We start from the raw sequence: 22,883 nt of genomic DNA, 5'->3' as shown, positions 1-22,883 counted from the left end.
GTATCTGACATCATTCTTTCATCGTACCCTCTTTCTCTAAAAAGACTAGTAATAAACCGGACCTCATCAATCATTTCCTTATAATCAGATGTCATTCTGACAGCTCGAATAAGTTGTCCCTTAAATATGTTATATTTGAGCTGTCTGGGGTGGTTACTATTAAATACCAAGTAGGAATTCGTAAAAGTAGATTTTCTATGTATCCTGGATTTGAATCTATTGCCGTCAAAGCTAATAAGTGTGTCAAGATATGCTACTCCAGTACCATTAGTTTCTGATGTAAATCTAAGATAGTTGGTACTGTTGTTTAAATAATGTACAAAATTGTTAAATGAGTCAACATCACCATTCCATAAGATGTAAATATCATCAAGATAACGTGAATAATACTTGATAGATGTCATATATTCACTGTTGAATATGTTGGACTCCTCCCAGTCAAGTAGAACCAAATTGGCGTATATGGGGGCACAAGCTGCCCCCATAGCTACCCCTTTGGTTTGTCGAAACATTTCCCCTTCAAAGAAAATGTAATTGTGGTCTAATACAATACTCATTAAATCCACCAACATACTAATTCTGTCCCAACTGAATCCTGTATGTTTTCTCATACTGTTGGTGAATGCTGCAAGACCTTCATCTGGGGGAATGCAGGAGAACAAGTCCACTACATCTATGGAGGTGAATAATAACCCATTACCATCCAAAGTGCACTTTGTGGTTGAGCTGCATTCCTTTGGGTGAAAAATTATAGTCAGCGTGTGGATTATCAGCGTTTTGCTTCTTGTTTGAGAATAGTATTGTAACCTGGGCATTTATGTACAGCTAGGGCAGAATTTACTGTGATACTACAGGGACTACTACACTTAGCACCTTGTCAGTGCCAGGCATCCACTGGTCCATGAACTTTGGGACTCTTCAAATATTACTGTTGCAATAGTGATAGCAACATGATGAACACAAAACAGATGTGCTAGGAACTTGCCTTATTGCCAGATGTTTGTGTGTTCACTGTTGTAGTAATATTTCCCTGATGTTCGTCGTGTTACCCTGCTGCAGTCATCACACTTGGGTTATCCTGTCGTCAGGCGGTCCTGCAGTCGGCCAGAATTCCAAAGTCTTGGTCCGGCGTCAGTTGCTGTCGCTTCTTCCCTGACGTCAGTGTGCCAGGGGTATATATAATGCATCCAACGCCATTTTCTTCGGTCTTTCTTGCCACGCGGTGTCCGAAGCAGAAGCAGTTCGCAAGTGCCAGTCGGCCGACACTTGAGATTTTTGAAGTCGAATTTCAGATCCGAAGTCTTCAATAAAGCTAAGTACCCGTTGCGGAAACTTTTCTTGCCTCAGCCCGATGTCAGAAAAAGTTAACAATTGTATTTCTTGTGGGAAGCAAATACCTCATAAGGATTTTCACTCTTACTGCATACCTTGCCTAGGCCCAGACCCCATGACATCACTGGTTGTCGTTTTTGTGCTAGGTTTAGTTAGTGTACTATAAAAATACGCTTTGATTTCGCACGACACTACTTCAGTAGAAAATTTAACTACACAATGCCGTCGGAGCAACCGACTACCGGCGTGCACAAAAAATGCAAGGATAAGGACAGGCAGCCTAGGCCCAAGCCAGACTCCGAGGTCTCGGCTGGACCGGCCTCCGTTTCACCAGTCTTCAGTGAGGCTCCGACGCAGCCCCTGACTACCGCAGATTTGGAACCAGAGACCGCTTTGGAGCCTTTGGCGGAGAGCGCTAGGCCGACGCAGCCATTTTGTTCAGCCCCTACCGACGACTCTGCAGAAAGATGTCGGTGCTGCAGAAACACCTTCGGTTTCTGAAGGCGTCTTCAGACCGACTATGCTCACCATAAAAACGTATCCTAAGCTTAAGACTCCTATTAAACCAAAAAAGACTGCACTTCAGTCTCCTGTTCAAGGCCCCATGCCTAAGAAACAGATGCTTAAAATGGCTGAAGATTTGATCTCTTTAATCAGGGGTTCTCAACCCCCACCTGACAAAAGGCCTGGACAAGGGGAAGATTATGCCTCCTCTGATCGTGTCTATTTCCTCAGGCTCCTCTGAGGACCAAGATTACTCCTCCCCTTATGAAGATTCTGATGCTGAGGATTCTATTCCCTCATCTTCTCCTCCTGAAGATTACTCCTTTCTCCTTTGGGGAAACTTTACACACTATGAGGGAACATTTTCACTGGGAAGGTCAGGACTACTCTGACTCAAAGAAAAGGCTCCGAGAGTTTCTTTTACTCCCCCAGCACAGACCACTTGCTATTCCCCCAGTTTTAGACATTGTGGATGATGTTTACTTAGAATCCAGTTTGAACCCTGATTCTCTGCCTCCTGCTCCAGCCAAACCAGACCGATACTATAGAGTGCCTGATTCCCACAAATTCCTTTATAAAAGCCGTGTTGCTGATCCAGAGACCATCTCCCAGGGTCCCAAAGGGGCTAAAGCTTCTATGGCAAAAAATCCTGTACCCTCTGAAAGGGACTCCAGAGCACTAGACAGGTGGGGGGAAAAGATTTACACCTCAGCCACTCTAGCTATGAGAGCACTAAATTGCCAATTTCACATGCTAAAATATCAGCAATTTCTTATGTCTCCACTAAAACAAAAAATGAGCACACTCCCTCAACAGTCTGAATTGAAAGAAATGCAGGATCTGTTGCATGCAGTTGAACAGGTGGGCAAACATACTTTACAATGTGGTTTTGATTCTTTGGAGGCTTCCTGCAGAGCAGCTGTCACTGGGTCTGTTATACGTAGGCATGCTTGGCTAAAGGAACAAACTCTGCCTGATCATGTTAAAGCAAAGCTTCTAGATGCTCCCTTACAGCAGGATGTTCTATTTGGAGTTGAGGCAGAAGAAGTCTTAAAGAAAATGGAGGATAAGGCAAAATCTATGCAAACAGTCAAAGATTTTCTACAGGTACAGCCCCCTCGCTCCAGCAGAAATTGGCCAACTAAAAATTGGTCCTTTCCAGCTACTGACAGACCACAGAGGGGTAAATACAGACGTCCAAGAGGCAGAGGACAACCACAAGCCCAATACAAACCTTGACAATGGGGCACTGCAACACAGAAGGGAGGAGAAGACAGGCCCCAATCTACCAGAAGACAAACTCAATGACTTGCACCTCATCTGGCCAAGCAACACTCTCTTGGCAGCTCCCTTGGGAGGAAAACTCGCACTTTTTCCAGACAACTGGCACATTGTCACAAAGGACAAATGGGTCCTAGACATAATTTCACAAGGATACAGATTCCATTTCCACACCTTGCCAATGAAAAGAGGAATGCCAAAGCTGCCACAAAATCAATGGGCAGAGGCACAAAAACAAATTACAGCTCTCATAGATATGAGAGCCATTTAACTGGTACCTACACGAGAGCAAGGCCAAGGATTTTACTCAAGACTCTTTCTAGTCCCCAGAAAGGACAATGCCTGGAGACCCATTCTGGACCTTTCAATTCTAAACACCTTCCTACAAGTACCCAAATTCAAGATGCTAATACTACAGCAGCTTCTTCCCATGTTGGGCAAGAAAGCATGGCTAGTAACGTTGGACCTCAAGGAGGCATACCTGCATGTCCCTATCAGACAAAGTTGCAGAAGATACCTCCGTTTCATTGCAGGTTCAACCCATTACCAATTCTCTGCACTGCCCTTTGGCTTATCTACTGCGCCCAGGGTCTTCACAAAATGCCTGGCACCAGTAATTGTATACTGCAGACAAAGAGGAATTCAAATATACCCATACCTGGACGACTGTCTCATCCAAGCAGAAAGCAAGGACATCCTCTTACAACATCTGGCTTTTGTAAAACATCTTCTAAGTTGCCTGGGGTACACAGTAAACAAAAAGAAATCAAAACTAGTACCCTCACAAAATATGACATTCCTGGATGCCAGCTTGAATACAACGGCCCAGAAGGCTTATCTGACGCCAGACAAACTACAACTGACTCAATATTTCAAAACAATGGCAACAAAGACCCTACTCCCTGCAAGAAAAATTCTGCAGGCCTTGGGCTTCATGGCATCTTGCATACTACTAATACCATTTGCAAAGCTGCATATGAGGAAATTACAGTGGTACCTAAAAAGTGTATGGTCTCAACACAGCCACAGCTTGGACACAATGATCTCTCATTCCTTGCCTACAACAGGAGTTTCTATGGTGGTCACAGGCATGTCACCTCAACAAGGGTCAGCCTTTCACCTTGCCCTCAGCCAGGCAAACTATGACAACAGATGCATCGGACTAGGCCTTCGGGGCACACATATGGCAGGACAGTGTGTTCAAGGCGTATGGAACTGCAGATCAAAGAAATCTGCACATCAATCAAAAAGAGATGCTAGCTGTACAGAATGCTCTGACAGCCTTCAAGAACCTATTACATCCAGGACAACTTACAATAAGGATGGACAACACCACATTAATGTGGTACATAAACAAAGAAGGGGGTACACACTCCTAACTTCTGTGCAGGCAAGCAATGACCTTGTGGAACACAGCACTGGCTTACCAAGTTCAGTTACAAGCTCAATTCCTGCCAGGAAAAAAGAACACATTGGCAGACGACGTCAGCAGAAACATCATGGATCCCCACGAGTGGAAACTGGATCCACAAGTATTTGCAATGATAACTCAAAAATGGGGCCTTCCAGACATAGACCTGTTTGCCAGCCCACAAAACTATCAGCTAACAAAATTTTGTACAAGGACACTTCACCATCAAGCTTGGAAAGTGGACGCACTCTCATTCAGTTGGACAAACCTGACAGTATATGCCTTCCCTCCATTGCCTCTCCTCACAAAGGTGCTTCTGAAAATCAGAAAGGAGAGACCACGACTGATACTCATAGCCCCAGACTGGCCACGCCAGCACTGGTACCCACTGTTAAGGAATATGGCCCAGGGCCCACCTTGGATTTTGCCACAAATTGCTCATTTGCTCACACAGCAAAACAATCAGATTCTACACAGCCAGCTCAAAACCTTAAATCTGGCTGCATGGCAAATCAATTAAGCATCCAGCCAGCTCCTCTTTCACAAGCAGTTATGGATGTTCTTCTGGAAGCTAGGAGGCCCAGCACCAGGAAGGCCTACTCGGACAAATGGAAAAGATTTTGCACCTGGAACCAAGCTAAAGGACAAAACACACTTCAGCCTCACATGCTTCAGATTCTACAGAATTTAACTGAGATGTTGCACAAAGGACTTTCTTTTTCTTCCATTAAAATCCATGCATCAGCTATTTCAGCCCACTACAACACGGATCCACCCTTATTTTCACATCCACTTCTAAGGCAGTTCCTCAGAGGGGCAAAAAACATTAGACCCCCCCAGGAGAGCACCTACACCAACATGGGACCTCAATTTTGTTCTTGAAAAACTTACGCTACCTCCCTTTGAACCAGCTTTCTCTGCAGATCTACAGTTTCTATCATGGAAGACTGCCCTGCTGCTAGCAATAACTTCAGCTAGAAGAGTCTCAGAGCTGCAGGCACTAATGGCAGTGGAACCTTTCCTCATTTTCCATCAAGACAGAGTTTCTCTACGAACTAATCCTTCCTTCATGCCTAAGGTAGTTTCCAGTGTGGCTTTAAATCAAACCATGCACTTACCCACCTTCTTCCCAAATCCACAGAACAAAGGAGAAAGACTCCTGCATTCCTTGGACATTCACAGGCAACTTCGTTACTACTTGGATAAAACTAAGGTTTTCAGAAAATTTGACCAGCTCTTTGTATCCTATGCAACAGCTTCACAAGGGAAGGCTATATCAAAACAAGCCATTTCCAAATGGATAGGACATTGCATTCGTTTTTGCTATACCCATCATGGAAAACCAGTTCCTGCTACCATTAGGCCCCACTCTAACAGGGCAACAGCTACATCTACAGCCTTCCTCAGGGGGGTTCCAACCAAGGATATTTTGGAAGCTGCAACTTGGAGTTCAGTACACACCTTTACCAAACACTACCACTTACCACTTTAAGACTAGAGCTGGCTTCGCCACTGCAGTTCTGCAGGGCCTTCTAGCCTCCTCTAACCCTCTATGAATCCTCCACCCATCCTTAGCTTTGGGATTCTACCCAAGTGTGATGACTGCAGCAGGGTAACACAATGAACATAGTACAGTTTTGTACCTACCATAAATGTAGATGTTCGAGTGTTCAGCCCGCTGCAGTCCAGGTTACCCCCTCCATCCCCTCTGATCTAACTGGCTAAATCTCTACAAAACCTTCCTGATGTATTTGCGAGGGATTTTGTGTTTGTGCTAAAACTTCATAAATTGGTACTAATTACTGACCACCTTTTTGGGGACACCTGACATCTGGGGCAAGAAAAAACGAAGAAAATGGCGTCGGATGCATTATATATACCCCTGGCGCACTGACGTCAGGGAAGAAGCGACAGCAACCGACGCTGGACCAAGACTTTGGAATTCCGCCCGACTGTGGGACCGCCTGACAACAGGATAACCCAAGTGTGATGACTGCAGCAGGGTGAACACTCGAACATCTACATTTATGGTAGGTACAAAACTGTACTTTTACACTCCTTACTTAAGGGTATTCAGGGGTTGTGGTAGATATCCATTCTCCTGCCTTTTTAGATTCCCTCTCTGCCACTTTCACAAAGTGCCCCTGTCCTGAATGTGACCTAGAACTTGGAAGTGCAGCTTTGAGGGGGCTTGTTGGTCTGCTGCACCCAGTCATATTCCAGCTGAACAGGTTTGTAATAGGAATCCATCTCAAAGCTTTAGAGGCTGAAAGGGCAAGACAGAACTAAAGATGTTGGAAGTACATTCACTTGGGCTAGGCATCAGGCTTTCTGTAACAGCAACGGGAAGACATGTTATCACTACTTCAACTGCATATATACTTTTCCATCTGCATTTATGACAAGTTTCTACCACAACTGTTCCGTGTTCATCATGTTGCTCATTGAAATAGAAATGATGGATGGCTGTCACTGACAAGGTGCTGTCGTAACTGCACTATTCCAGAGTCAAAAGCTGACTGGTTGATATTCATGTGGAAGGCAAAAAAACACCCGGCTGCTGCTGTCTGGCATGGTCTTTCCCACAATGTCTTCAGGTCAGAGCCACATTCTTAGTAGAAAGTCTTTAACTAGGCTGTCAGATTAGCATACAGTCCAGGTAATTTTGGAGTATTTTGGGCAGATGGCTGTGTAGAACCATCTTAGAGCAGTTTTCCATCTTCTGTAGGCACTTGCTGCACTCAAGCCACCATTGCTTTTGATTAGATTAGATTCAACATATCAGTGGTATGATGCTTGTAATAGCAAAGGATTATGAAGCCTTACTGCTTTTGCTAAGAATTTGTCTGGTATTGGGGTTTGTATTTGGGATTTTTTCAGCAGCCCATGTTCCTGGGACATACTCTTATTAGACTGAACCACAGACCTTGTGTGTAGATGTTTATTCAAATAACACAGACTGTCCTTTCATTGAAGTTTGTTGATTGACATAAATGCACATGATGGGGACATAGTCATCCTTTTTTTTTCTTACTCGAACAGAACATAGGGAGCTTGGACAGTAGATATCTCAACATTCTCTAGATAATCTGTGCGTCTGTTTTGTCCGAGTTGGTAATAGGGTTAGAATGGAGTCACCATGTCAGTTCTTTCGTGGCCTTTGAAGAGCTTAGTTAAAAATGTAATTATTCACAAAAGTGTCAAGTCATAGTTTAGCTGTCTTTCCTACTACTAATGTTTCCTCTGGACTGACTTTAGCGTTTCATTTTTTTTTTCTGTAAGTGTATGTGTGGATTTGTATCTTTGTATGGGGGTGTCATTCGGCTTATGTTTAGCTATTCGTAAGGCCAGCCACACAAATATATAGATACACCAAAGGAAGTGCTTCTCGTTCTGTTTAAAAGGCTGGATTTGAGTCACGTGAGTCTTACTCATTTAGAATTAACTTAAGAACCTTTTTGAACCAGACCTTAAAATTTCATTGTGTGTAGTGCAGGCCTTTTATCCTGCACTGGTCAACCAAGATATTACTGCACCCTTCCTTGAAAGTTTATCTCCCAGATGGCCTTTTTGATGTGGCTAACACTTCTGAGTGGAGGATTTCTGAATGGAGACGTTTATGTGTAAGTAGCCTTGTCTGCTGTTGCACAAAACTAGGATTCTCCATGGTTAAGCCCCCAGTAGTTTCCATAGACGTATGTAAAACGGTCCACGAACATTCCATTGCTCTCTTCAGAGTCTCGGACATGGAGAATGCATTCTTCACAATGTTCACACAGAGCTTTTTCATCAACAGCATGAATTCTCTGTAATGAAAAGGCTCACCTTTTCGGAACTGGCCATTTGTTATTGTCTTGGAAAATAGTCATCTGCAAAACAGATTTTGTCTAGTTTACCAGATGCATTATATTTTGTCATGAGGACTCTCTACTGTTCCTGCTCCTCAGGAGTCAGGTGCTTTTGTCTAGTTTACCAGATGCATTATATTTTGTCATGAGGACTCTCTACTGTTCCTGTTCCTCAGGAGTCAGGTGCTTTTAGTGATTTTTTTTCAGCAATGTTCCTATGGCAGACATTTATGATTTGGCCAGTTGGTCACAGTGTCATGCACTTACTAAGCATAGCAATTTGGAAAACCACATTAGGGGCAGAGTCACTTTTGGTAGGATTGTTCTTCACATTTGAATGTGGCCCCGAGGCACATTTGCCCTGTTCCTTGTTTTGTACAGTTTGATGTTTTCATTGGCTGAACACAGCCCAAAAGTATACTAAGACAGTCTCAGAAAATACCTGAAATGGGTTCTTATTTACCTACTTTTAACTCTCTGTAGGGTGGATGTGCAGATTAAACTTTCTCATACACAAATTTAATGTACGAGAATTCAGTCAGAAAAGGTAAGGGATTTAAAGAATAAAACAGCATTTCATATTTTACTTTCCCTTTTAGATGAGTGTGTAGTTTGCAAGTTGAATGTGAGTGGTATAGTCATGAAGGATTCCTGTAATAGTTACAGGGAGATGAGGCTTTTGTGAATGCTGATGCATATTTTGTTACTGAGTAGGTTTTTCATAACGGGCGGCGTCCCCATTAGTTGAACCCACTAAAGAGGATTGTTTTGAAGAGCTTTACATAATGAATGTACCTTTACTGCATGTTTTCAGTTCCTTTTCAAGAAAAGGTCTGTAGTTGGTGTGTTATGTTACCCCTTCCTTGAAAAGGCTGATGTTGGGAAGGTTAGTGTAAAAGAACTTACTGCTGGCAAATGTGTCTGCTGCAAGAAGGCCATCTAGTTTAGTTGGAGGAATGAACCTGTGATAGTGGAGAGATCAGGTCATTTAACCTTGATTCAGGGAATTTTATTAGGTTGTTAACCAGGTGAGTAAAGTGGTCCAAAGACCCTTTTCAACCATGCCAAGTGCTATATAACAAACATTTGTAGTTTGATGTTTAAACAGTAGAATTTTCTGCAAAGTGAAAGTGATACTAGAATAGTTAAACTGAACTAAGGTGAGGTACTTTGAGTTGCAGATTTAGATGTACAGGTAGTTGATGCTCTGTGTAGTTTAGGTATTGTGTTTAAATGGCAAAGTATAAGGTTGACTAAAAGCTGTCATCACAGCAGGAGATGCAATACACTTGGTGCATGTAAGATTATATACAAAATAATGAGAAGGCATGTCGCAGATACAAATGAAGCAATACATTTTATTTGGGCAATCAACAGTATGTTTTGTGCTGCATAACACATTTAGCTTCCTAGTTAAGTTACATCAGGGACCCAAGGAAGGAAGCTAGAATTCGTTTAGAAACAATAACCAGTAAAAGACTATACATGAGCTAAGTGATCTTAAGTCTTACTAAGTTAAACCATACTTAAAAGTTAAGACATAAACGAGAATGATACATGAAAGAGCAAACACAGAAGTAAAGAAATAATGGACAAGGTAGTGCCTAATTGTCCAGCGAGAGTAAGATCATACATGGCAACAGATTGCAACCTTTTATAAAGTACCTATGCCAAACATAGAAGGCTTCACCCCACCTCAAAACACCAATACCAGAACCCTAAGCAATCTTTTTCACTTTGTGAGGCTGGTAGAAAGAATTCTGGTGTGGGCCACATAATTTGGACCTAAGGGCTGAGAAAAATTTCAGCTGGATAAGAGCATCCTTTGTACAAAGCATATCCAGAGTACTTAACCTCTCCAGTAACATTTCTCAAAAGGTCTACTTGGTCACAGAGCACTTTTCATTTAGATAGATAACTATGATTCATTCCTTTATTAGCTATATTTTAGTATGTATTTATTCATACTTCATGTAATTAATGGTCAGATAAGCGGTGTCACGTGAAGGACAGTTTTCAAACATGATCCAAATCATAAGATGTTCAAGGATAATTGCACAACAAATACTGACTGAGATCAAATGCTGGTGAAACCGCTGCACATAATGACTTACAAAATATTAATAAAAATGGCATACATTTTAATTTATCTGTAGTTAAGGTAAACAGTATAAAGCATTTTTGAGTTAATGTGAGAGTAAAAATTCATGTTCAGAAGATAGGGCAGTGTTACTTTTATAGGGAAGTTTCACATCATAAAACTGACTCTTCAAGATAGGTATCGGAGGGTAAATTGATATTTTAAATCACTACATTTCACTGAAGTGAGATTGATTACTAAGGGAAGCAAATTAAAATTTAAAGAAAAAAAAAAAAGTTGTGTAGCTGACCCAGTAACATCAGCAGTAGTAACAAGTGGTGCCGGGTTGTTAGAGTAAAAACTAGTGTGAAGGTCACTTAAGTAACTGTATTGTACAAGCAGGAAGGTTGTGCTCATCAGCCTGATATATACTAGTAGCTGGAAGCAACTTCACAAGTACTTTGTGATTTGCTTCACAGAATATCTTTTAGCAACAGGAATGCTGTAACTCTGGAATAAGAACAGCTCAATGGAAGTGGGTTGAGAAGGTCTTCTAAGCGCAAAAAAAAAAAAAAAAGTGAATACATTTTATAGGTAACTACATTTGGATCGTTCCATAAGATGGAAACTATAACTTATTCAAAAAGACTGTCGACCAAGGATGTAGCAGATTGTCATCTTGACCTACCCAGAGGCTCAAAAGAGCCCTCTTTTCAACCCACATGCATCTTAAAGAACTGTTCAAGAAAAAGTAGTGCGAGTCTTAACGTAGTTTGTTTCAAATTACTAGGCTTAGGCTGGGAAAGATGCTTTCTGCATAGTTTATGCTTTTTGCCAAGACAGTTTCCTCTAATGTGACCTAATGGAGGACTAAAGGTCATTGTCAGCCATGTGGTGGTGTTGGGGTCCAGTGGTACTTGTCAGTATTTAGTAAGATGGCACGCTGCTTTATGAGCAACCACTTAACTTTTGTAACAGTAATTTTCACTGTAACTAGCTGGTGAGATTATGTGAAAAACGGGGAGGATCACCACATTTTTAGCAGCAGGCATGCATGTTAGGGAGGATATTCTCAGACATGTGCCTGTGTGTAAATATGTATGTATAATATATATTTTTTTACTTTATCTTATGTTTGGTGAAGATGAATTAATGTGCTAGCAAATGAGTGAATTTTTTGTCTTGTTTTCAGGTATAAAGAGCTTACAGAACTGCAGCTTCCTGGTGCCCTTCCCCCAGAATGCACACCAAATATAGATGGACCAAATGCAAAATCTGTTCAGAGAGAGCAAAGTCTGCATTCTTTTCATACCTTATTTTGCAGACGTTGTTTTAAGTATGACTGCTTCCTGCATCGTAAGTATAGTGTTTTGTGTATAGTTTGTGTGTTGTAGACTAAATGAAGATTAAATTAAAATGCACAGCAGAATCACCTTAGTTGGTGTGTAAAGCCACTGCAGAAGTCTGATCACCCATAGTAGTTTGAGCAGTGGATCACACTATAACCAGGTGTCTGTGGTAAAATTTAAAATGATTATTTGTTCTGCTATCTACCAGCCCACTAACATGCCCATCAGTTTTAATTTGTCATGGTTAATAATGAAAGTATCCATAAAAGCAAATGCCATTTTTCTTTCCTTCCTACTGCCTGTCATTGCTCCTTCTGTGACTTCACTGTTTAAGCTTTTAACATTTAGCTGGTGCTAGGACTGGTGCTGGCCCCAATAATGGTATCAGTATTCTGGATTTGGAATGTCCTGCATCAATATTGAACATAGTTGCTACCTTTCATATTCCTTGTTCCTGGTCTTTCTTTTGCTGAACTGAGCCTAATTCTAGTTTGTCTATTACAGATGCCTATTCTTTATGAAATTATCAGTGCTTTTTCCATACTTTTGTCATTCCTTCAATATTTTTCTCAGTATTTTCACTTAAAACTGCAATCCTAAAGTTGCAGTTCTCCCTTAGTAGGGTATAGAACTCGGTTCATATTTTCCACTCCAGTTCTGCATTTTTAGCACACTTTACCCCTGAGTCCACCAACTCTTTTCTGCCACTGTTAACTATCTTGATTATAGTGTTTGTAGATAAGTTCCCATCTTAGATGCTTAAACCACCAAAGCCTTCTAAGTGTTTGCATGGCCACTTATTGAGCCAGGACCAGCACCAGCAGTAAGTCTGCTACCTAGGAGAAAAGAGTGATGTAAAGTAGTGCCGTGAATGCCAACAGTTCAATCCAGCTCCCACTGGTGTAGGACAGAAAGTCTGTTAGCCTATCTCACTACTCAGTGGGAGAGTCCCACATACAAGTTTCAGACCTTTGCTAGATTACCATCAAATTTTAGAGACAAAGAACACTCAATAGGTCACACCTTTCTAAGGTAGGTTCTTTATGGAGATGGTTTTCCAGTCCTAGCTTGCAGACACTTCACCCTCTACTGGTGAGTACTTGAGTTTACACCTACCCTTTGCTTTGGCAGATGACAAGGGCATTGGAGATTCACATCTCTGAGCACCTTGGGTGGTATGTTTCAAGGTACAATTACCACTTCATCCTTAGTAGGTTAGCTGAGGCAATCCTGTGAACCTATGGATTCTGGTCACTAGTCATTTAATTACACCACTGCAGCTCAGGTCTCAGATTTCATGCAAAAGACTTGTAGTCCCACAAGGCTTGGTGAGCCAAGTCAAGGAATATGCAATGGATTGTCCTTCACCTTTTGATCCAGGAAGGCTAAGCATTTTTTTTTTGGGGGGGGGGTTACTGGATTCACCTTTTCCCGGGGCTTCTACAGTGGTTTTGAGGGTTAATAAGGACTGGCTCTTGTGGGCAAGTGTACCTCTTAAGTAACAGGCTTGATGCCAGCACCTGACCCACTGCAGGCATCTCACTTTCCTGCACTGATTGGCAAGTGCTTCCACAGGTACTTTATCACCCAGTCCCCATCTGTCACACAGCTGACCCTGTACCTGACTGTGCACAAGTATGCCAACATGGTTATGGTAGTAAGGTGGTGTCCTACCTCCACCTTCCCTTATTTCTTAAATGGGTAGCGGTAACAAATCTTCTCTGCTTTTCTTACAAGATGATGTCTTTGAAGAAGACCTGTAGCTTAGGTCCTTTGCCTTTCACTAGCCATTCCATTCTTGAGTATTCCTGAATGAAACTGCTCAAGTTTCCCTCACTGTTGCCTGCAGCCCATTCAGAGGTCACACCCTTAAAATTCATTACTCTTGTGACTGTATGTTTCTTCCTACTGCTCTCCCATTCCTCACTGGTCAGATACTTTTTACTGTACTGCACTGTCTTGAGATAAATGCTGAAGAAATCTCTGCTTTACCTTCCAGCCCACCAGAGCACCTGTCAATCACCTTGCTCCTTTGCATTGATTTGCAATCCATTGGATCCTCTGTTAAATAAAACTGTGTCCTTCAAACCTTTTATATTACTTCTGTAACTCTTGCTTAATTAGACCTCTGCAGTGTGATTTCTTCCAACTCTGCAGCACTTCTCTCACTTTTATATGGAGTCCATCTTCCTTTATTATTCCAAGTGTTGATAGTAGCCCTCTGGTGCCACCATTAGCTTGGAAAGAGTAGAAGATATTCTTTGGTGCACTAGCCACATTCCTCTATTCAGAATGAATATTACCTTATGTCTCCCTTGAAGAGAGGTTGCTGCCCTACTGGGACTAACCCAGTCAAACTGTTGATACATTAGTTAAACCTGTTTTGCTAAAGAGTTTGTGGAACCTGTTCTGCTAAATTGAAGCATGTTGAGGTATAGCTGTATCCTTTTAGGAGAATCATCCCACTCTGAAAATGCTTCAGTTCCCTTTGAGCCTGAGTTTGTACCTACATCCTTCATCCTGAGTGTTACATTTGTAGTCAGACAGAACCAAAATAGTAAGACCGTAGCAGGCATTTTTGCTTTAGTATACAGCAGATGCATCTCTGGTGTCTTCCCCACCCCACCACCACCATCAGGGGCTTGAGAGCAACTTCTCTGCCAACCTTTTTTAGTCCTGACCCTTCCTGAAAGAGGTCAGTTCAGTCCCTTTTCAGGGCAGTCAGACAATCCATTGTCAGTGTTGGATGGCCCAGTCAGGGTCAGTACTTTGTTGGCACTGATGATGAAGTTACTGTTGGTATCAATATTTCTGACCAACTCCTTTGGGGCCAGTGCATCCCTCTGTCAGGATGTGACCTGATAGGGTATTGAAGTGCTGTCCTATTTTTTTTGGTGGGGCTGAATATTCTTTCGCCAGCACTGGCCTTTTGTTGGTCGATGTTATGACTGTCTACTTCATTTGGACCACTGTTTCCCACATATCCTTAATTTTCTGGAGAAGAACAAGTCTTCCAAGGCCAGCAAATGTGCTTCTTCCTGATTTGGCTTTATCTGTTGGAAAGGCCTTTGTCTGAAGCCTTCAAAGAATCCTGTGTCACCCTGAGATTCACTCCTTTAGGTTAACTACTTGATTTGATGTTATCAATTTTCATTCATTTCTCAACAATTGGAATCTGATCTGATCCTCTGCTGACTCGGCCTTTATTTTCAGCTCTTAGCCACTAACAAACTCTTGAGTTCTTCATTTACCCATAATGCTCTATCTCCTAGCATACCTCAGATCTTGTTTGCCACTTACATGTTCAGACATGGTCACTGTGAGCTCTCAAGCTTAGTATTGTTATTTCGGAAGATGAGTCTAATTTTACCGTATTTACCCTTTGTATATCTTTGTTATTTTATAATATGGCTTTTATTATTGCAGTATCTGCTTTAACTTCTCCCTTTCCTACACTTTGTTGTATTCCTTATTACAATTGTTGGTAAACTTTTCTTTCCTTTTATACATGCAGTTTGTATTGTTGATAACATTGTCTCTTTTTCTAAACTTTGTATTTTTCTGCAGTCTAATGTCTGAAAAAACACCAGGTTTTAGAAAATGTTAGATATGCACTCACAAATTACCACTTTCCGACTATCGCGTCCTTATGCGTGTATTGCCTAGGCCCAGAACACCTTCTGAGATTAAAATTTGCAAATTAGGACCATCGCAGACAGGAAAAACAAACAGATTTTAAAAGGTTTGTTAACTTCCTCCTTCTCGGAAACTTTATCTGAAGCTCAACCCTCCAAACCTAAGCAACAGCAGCCTTCTGGTAAACATTCGGCTTCATCTGGATCCTCAACCCCATCCTCTGATCTGATGATGGAACCTCCTAAAAAACTTAAGAAATCTGATCCTTTGCCTAAAGCTGGTATCTGAAAGCAAATTGACTTCCTCTGATCCTACCATTTCAGATCCAAAGTAGTTGCCTCAGACCAGTTAATCACACCATAGATCCGATATGCTCTCAAGTACCATCTCCTTTTTTTAGTAACCTGCCAGTGCTCCAGATCTCCCTCGATGGCATCATCTTATTCTTCCAGAAGCCTGAGCAAGGCTGATGTGCACAAAATGATGAGGAAGTTTCTCTTGGTGCAGATTTACATGGGAGTTCTGGCTGCTGCCCTCTGATCAGGAAGCCCTAACTAGTAATACACCTCCATTCTCTGTTCCTTCTTTAATCGGGCTTGTCATTTTGGACCCTTTGGATCCGAGTCTCCTGGGACCATCTGGTTTGGATTTAAAGATCATATTATCTTCGGCTCCAATGCTTTCTCTGAGGTCACCGGCTCTGAGTGCTTTGGAGCTGGATGACTCTTGCAGCCAAAGCATCCTTTCGGATCTGAGACGTTACCAAAGCTGTCAGAGCTGTCTCTGCTCCTCAGAACTTTACCATTGGATAAATAGGCTCTGACCTCTGCCTCTGTTGGCTCACTCTGCCCCGAAGGCAATCTGATGAGTCAGAAGCTTGGCTTCTCGGCTCTGTTGACTTTCTTCTCCCTGGGGCAATTTACGTTTGAGGTGGTGGAGGGAGTGTTCTCTTTTTCTGCAGGACTGGTGATTCTTCCCGCCTCGGATCTCCCTTCTGGATCCCGCATGTGTCTGTGCCTGGAGTCCCATCATTCTACTCCACAGGGCCAGCCAGCCCAAAGTCTCCAGGCTACCTAGTTGGCTATTACTATTTATTGCAGTACTTCTCCAGAGCACTCTGCTGAAGTAGTCCCTTAGAAACAGGAAGTAGAGGAGGAGGTGCTTGGACTCTCCTCAGGAGTCCGTCATGGAAGATGCAAATTTTGATGATTGGGAAAGGTCCCCAAGATCTCCACCTGAAGACTTCTCATTTAGAGACATCGTAGAGGTCCTTAAGAGGGGTGGTTGGTCCACTGATAACCCTACCAAAGAGGAATATGTATTCTGGAGGGCTTTGATTTGATCAGTAGGTGGGAGTGGAAGGAACCAGACACAGCTGAGCCAGTCCCCAAAAGACAAGATAGGATTTTGGCACCACCTGCAGGAAAGGAATGTTGGAGCAAGGGATTCCGTGCGGATAACCGTGGTCATGGCGGTGGCCACCAAGAAAGAACTTTCAGAACAGAGTTCTTCTGTCCAACCCCCTAACAAGGAGTCTAGGATGTTGGACAGATTTGAGAAGCGTATGTATGCTTCAGCGACTTTTGCACTCAGATCGCTGAATTTTGCCCCACTTCACATGATTTACAGAGGGATCTGATTAAGGAACTTTCAAATTCCCCCTCTGGGACCAGTACTTCTGAAGCTCTGTCTTCTGTGGCCACTCAGTTGAGTACCTTTTAGTCAATCACTAACTCTTCCATTAGCCTCATCTGCCATGCAGCCGAAGGTACCTCACGGGTAGGGGAGTTCGGGCATTATCAGGAAGCATGCCTGGATGCTCTTTTATGACTTTGCGGAGCCCTTCATGTCCACTTTTGTCAATGCTCCTTTTGATGGAAGCTCTTGTTCGGCCCTGAAGTTAAGGACACACACTGCAGGTGCGATCAAGATGGAAAGACCCTCTCTGCAGTTGGAGTATGTTTTTCAACTCCTCAAAGGACCTTTTCCAGGAATCCACAAGGAGGTCAGAAAATGTGGAGGTTTTGTTTCACTGTTGCAGTCATCACACTTGGGTTATCTACCTGCAGGTAGCCCTCAGTCGGCCCGAATACCAGAGACTTAGTATTTCTGCGTCGGTTGCTGTCGCTCCAGGACTGACGTCAGGTCGTCGGGGATATAAAAACAGGCAGCCAACGCCATTACATCAGTCTCTTGCCGAGGAGCCCGAAGCAGAAACAGTTTGCACGAGTGCTGGTCAGCTGCTACCTGAGTTTTCGTTTCCAAATTGAATCATCCTGAAGTCTTCTAAAGCTAAGAACCCCATTGGGGATCCTTTTTTCTTGGGATCCTTTTTTCTTGCTCTAACCGATGTCAGAAAATGTTAACAATTGTCTCGGCTGTGGAAAGCAAATACCACACCGAGACTTCCATTCTTACTGCGTCACCTTTTTAGGCCCAGACCACGACGTACCTCGCTGTCGGTTTTGTGCTGTGTTCAATGTCTGAACTATTTGTCATCGGGCCCTTATTGCTGCTAAATACTTTAGCTCTTGATTTCTGTATTCCGAAATGACTTCGGTAAGCCATCAGACTACCTATCTTCTGAAAAAAGACAGAGACAGATCGCACAGGTCCAAAGCTGCCAACAATGCTTCCGTTAAGCTAGTCACCAGTTAGCCGGTACTCAGTGAGGCACTTTCGCAACCGCTGATGCCCGCTTCAATCAATGGATTCGCAGGCCATTCGAGACCTGATGTTCATCGTGCATACAGCTGCAGTAATCACAGATGGGTTCTCTGCCGTCAGGCGGGTCCTCGGTCGGTCGAATTCCAAAGTCTAGGTCCGGCGTCGGTTGTCGTCGCTCTTTCCTGACGTCAGTGCGACAGGGGTATATAAGACACAGCCAACGCCATATTCTTCAGTCTTTTTAGCCGCGCGGTGCCCGAAGCAGAAGCAGTTCGCAAGTGCCGGTCGGCCAGCTCCTGAATTTACAAAAAATTGGAAACTGAAGTCTTCATTAAAGCTAAGTATCCCGTTGGGGAAACTTTTCTTGCCTCAGACCGATGTCAGAAAAAGTTAACAATTGTATTTCTTGTGGGAAGCAAATACCGCATAAGGATTTCCATTCCCTCTGCATACCTTGTTTAGGCCCAGACCACAACGTCTCGGGCTGTCGCTTTTGCGCGACTTTTAATAAACGCACTATTAAGCGTCGGGCGGAGTTCGCCCAACACTTTTTTGGTAAAGCCTTTGATTATAAAATGTCGTCGGAGACTCCGACTACCGTTTTGTCCAAAAAACGCAAGGACAAGGACTGACACGCGAGGTCCGCGGTCCCCACCGACACCACGCCAAAACCGGCTACACGTGTTCCGGTTCTCAGCGAGACGCCTATGCAGTCCCTGACTACCGACGACACTTCTTTGGCGGTGTCTTCTGTAACTGAGACCGCAGGTACCTCGGCCCAAAGCCAGACTACAACCACCGAAGCCACTGTGAGCGTTGCGCCTCCTAATGTGGACAGGTCCACTTCCACCCATGGTGTCTTTAGACCCTCATCTTCCTTTTCCATTAAGGCCTTTACTAAGTCCAAATCAGCCAGGCATCCCAAGAGGCCTGTTGCACAGGGCCCATCTCCAGGCCTCATGCCTAAAAAGCAGATGCTTAAAATGGCTGGGGATTTAATTACTCTTATCAGGGGTTCCCAACCCCCTCCAGACAAGAGACCCAGAGTGGAGGAAGATTCTCCCTCTTCTGATCAGGGATCCATTTTTTCAGATCATTCTGATGTAGAGGAACACTCTTACTCCCCTTTTGAAGATTCTGATGCAGAGCAGTCCATTCCTTCTGTATCTCCTCCTGAGGATTTTTCTTTTGGGGAAGCCTTGCACACCTTGAGGGAACACTTCCATTGGGAAGGCCAAGACTTTTCTGATTCCAAGAAAAGACTTAGGAAATTTCTTTTGTTACCTCAACACAGACCTCTGGCGATACCTCCTGTCTTGGACATACTTGATGATGTTTATTCGGAGGCTTGCCTTAATCCGGATTCCCTGCCTCCTGTCCCAGTCAAGCCTGATAGGTACTACAGAGTTCCTAACTCTCACCAATTTCTTTACAAAAGCCATAATGCTGACCCTGAAACCATTTCTCAAGGCCCCAAGGGAATGAAGGCCTCTACTGCTAAGAATCCACTACCTTCCGAAATAGTCAAGATCCTTAGAAAGGTGGGGGAAAAAGGTATATACCTCGGCCACCCTAGCCATGAGGGCCTTAAATTGTCAGTTTCATATGCTTAAATATCAGCAGTTTCTGTTATCACAATTAAGAAATAAAATGTCTCAACCTGAACAACCAGATTTGAAGGCGTTGCAGGATATGATGCATAGTGCAGAACAAGTGGGTAAACACACCTTACAATGTGGCTATGATGCCCTAGAGGCCTCAAGTAGAGCTGCTGTTACAGGATCAGTCATTCGTAGACATGCATGCTTAGGGAACAAATCTTGCCTGATCATGTGAAAGCTAAACTACTAGATGCTCCTTTACAAAAGGATGTGCTATTTGGTACTAATGCTGAGGAGATACTACGGAAGATGGAAGAAAAAGCTAAATCTATGCAATCTGTCAAAGCTTTTCTACAGGTTCAACCACCACGCTTTAGCAGAAATTGGCCTTCAAAAAACTGGTCCTTTCCAGCCACGGACAAGCCCTAAAGAGGTAGATACAGGCGCTCAAGGGGCAGAGGACAATCACAAGGATCATATAGAGGCAGGCAATGGCAAACTCCAGCACCAAGAGGTGGCGAAGACGGTGCACAACAATATAGGAAACAAACCCAATGACTTCCTCCTTTCCATGCCAAGCCAAGTCTCAGCTGGCAGCACCCTTGGGAGGAAAGCTGGCATTATTTACAAGAAACTGGCATATTGTCACAACAGACAAATGGATCCTGGACGTTATAGACAGAGGCTACAGATTTCATTTTCACACTCTTCCAAAAAATGAGGCATGCCAAACCTGCCACACAATCAAAGGGCAGAGGCACAACTACAAATTTCAAAGCTCATAGACATGAAAGCTATTCAAGAGGTACCTAGACTTATCCATCCTAAACACATTCTTATTCGTACCAAAATTCAAGATGCTCACATTACAGCAGCTTCTTCCCATGCTGGGCAAGGAGTTTTGGCTGGTAACATTGGACCTCAAGGAGGCATACCTGCATGTCCCAATCAGACAAAGCTGCAGAAGATACCTCAGATTTCTTGCAGGTTCAATCCACTATCAATTCTCTGCATTGCCCTTTGGCTTATCTACTGCACCCAGAGTATTCACGAAATGCCTGGCATCAGTAATTGCCTACTGCAGACTTCAAGGGATATAAATTTACCCTTATGTGGACGACTGCCTGATCCAAGCAGACAGCAAGCACATACTTCTGGATCATCTGGCTTATGCAACATGGTTACTGAATTCTCTTGGATACACGATCAACAAAGAGAAATCCAGGCTAACACCATCTCAGAAAATAACTTTCCTGGGTGCTAACTTGGACACAAACACCCAGATGGCCTATCTTACGCCAGAAAAACGGGAGCAACTAACTCAGTACTTCAAAATACTAGCAAATTGTACCAGGCTTACTGCAAGGAAAATCCTGCAGGCTCTGGGCTTCATGGCATCTTGCATTCTTTTAATCCCATGTGCAAAGTTGCATATGAGGAAACTTCAATGGTACCTAAAAAACCTATGGTCTCAACACAACCACAGTTTGGAAACAATAATACCAATAATTCCATGTTTGCAAAAGGAATTTCTATGGTGGGCTCAAGCATGTCAAACAAACACAGGCCTCCCATTCTGCAAGCCTCAAGCAAATCAAGTCATCACAACAGACACCTCAGATTACACCTGGGGGGCGCACATGACAGACGTGCATTCAGGGCAAATGGTCCCAAATGGAAAAGCACCTTCACATCAATCAAAAAGAAATGCTAGCAGTGATAAATGCAATTACAGCTTTCAAGGACCTCTTACATCCAGGACAATTATTGATAAGAACAGACAACACCACAGTAATGTGGTACATAAGCAAACAAGGAGGAACACATTCATACCCCCTGTGCAGGCTAGCCATGACACTTTGGAACTTGTCTCTGAAATGGCAAATCGAACTTCAAGCACAGTACTTGCCAGGTTTGGAAAACACGCTGGCAGACAATCTAAGCAGAAATATGACAGATCCACACGAATGGAAGTTGCATCCTCAAGTGTTTACAAAGATAATCCAAGCGTGGGGGAGACCAGACATAGATCTCTTCGCCTCCCACAGGAATCATCAATTGGAAAAGTTTTGTTCAAGGACCTTTCACCCAAAGGCCTGGAGAGTGGACGCCCTTTCATTCAGTTGGACAGCATAGACAGTTTACGCTTTCCCACCTCTGCCTCTTCTGCCCAAGGTGCTCTTGAAAGCAAGAGCAGACAGACCGAAGATGATGCTGATTGCTCCAGACTGGCCAAGACAACACTGGTACCCACTCCTGAGGAGCCTAACACATACTCCTCCCTGGCCTCTACCTCTAATGCCTCTTCTGCTGACTCAGCACAGCTACAAAACTCTTCACAGTCAGCTGAAAACACTCAATCTCGCTGCATGGAAAATTCCTTAACACCACAACAGACCCTGCTCCCCAAAGAGGTGCAGGATGTCATTTTGGAGGCCAGAAGGCCATCTACTAGAAAGGCTTACTCCGCAAAATGGAAACGGTTTTGCTCTTGGAATGAGAAAAAAGGCCAGGACCCTAGAAAACTGAATTTGCCTCAGGTACTACAGTATCTAGCTGAGCTGCTGAACAGTGGACTTTCATTTTCCTCCATAAAAATCCATGCCTCAGCCATTTCTGCAGAATTCAACACCGATCCACCCTTATTCTCTCACCCACTCTTAAGACAGTTCCTCAGAGTGGCTAAGAATATAAGACCACCAAGGAAACAACCAGTGCCAGCCTGGGATCTTAATTACATTTTAGAAAAATTAACATTGCCTCCCTTTGAACCAGCTGCCTCAACAGATTTGCAATATTTGTCCTGGAAAACAGCTTTCCTTCTGGCCATTACCTCAGCTCGTAGGGTTTCGGAACTACAAGCCCTCATGGCTGTGCAGCCTTTTCTCATCTTCCATCAGGACAGGGTTTCCCTTCGAACCAACCCGTCATTTATGCCTAAAGTGGTATCCAGGGTAGCTTTAAATCAAGCCATACACTTACCTACCTTTTACCCCAATCCTCAAAACAAAGGGGAAAGGCTGCTACACTCCTTAGACATCCATAGACAGCTAAGTTATTACTTGGACAGAACAAAGCCTTTCAGGAAATCAGAACAACTTTGTGTCCTATGCTGTAGGAGCTCAAGGGAAGCCAGTTACCAAACAGACAATTTCAAAATGGATAGGCCACTGC

The 22,883-nt window shown here is 43.3% G+C and overlaps 1 protein-coding gene across 1 annotated transcript in view; it reads left to right on the top strand.

The window, feature by feature from the left end:
* The window catches only part of EZH2 (enhancer of zeste 2 polycomb repressive complex 2 subunit), a gene marked incomplete in the record, with an annotated part of 2,261,448 nt that overhangs the window by 963,008 nt on the left and 1,275,557 nt on the right, over nt 1–22,883 (top strand). Inside the window, 1 exon segment of the mRNA XM_044064800.1 lies at nt 11,649–11,812. Coding sequence (XP_043920735.1) covers nt 11,649–11,812 — 164 coding nt within the window.

This window comes from Protopterus annectens, chromosome 3.part0 (assembly GCF_019279795.1).
Source record: "Protopterus annectens isolate FY-2018-M chromosome 3.part0, PAN1.0, whole genome shotgun sequence".
Lineage (NCBI taxonomy): Eukaryota > Metazoa > Chordata > Ceratodontiformes > Protopteridae > Protopterus > Protopterus annectens.
The sequence above is the reverse complement of the archived record's forward strand: the minus strand, read 5'-3'. Positions and strand labels throughout refer to the sequence as shown.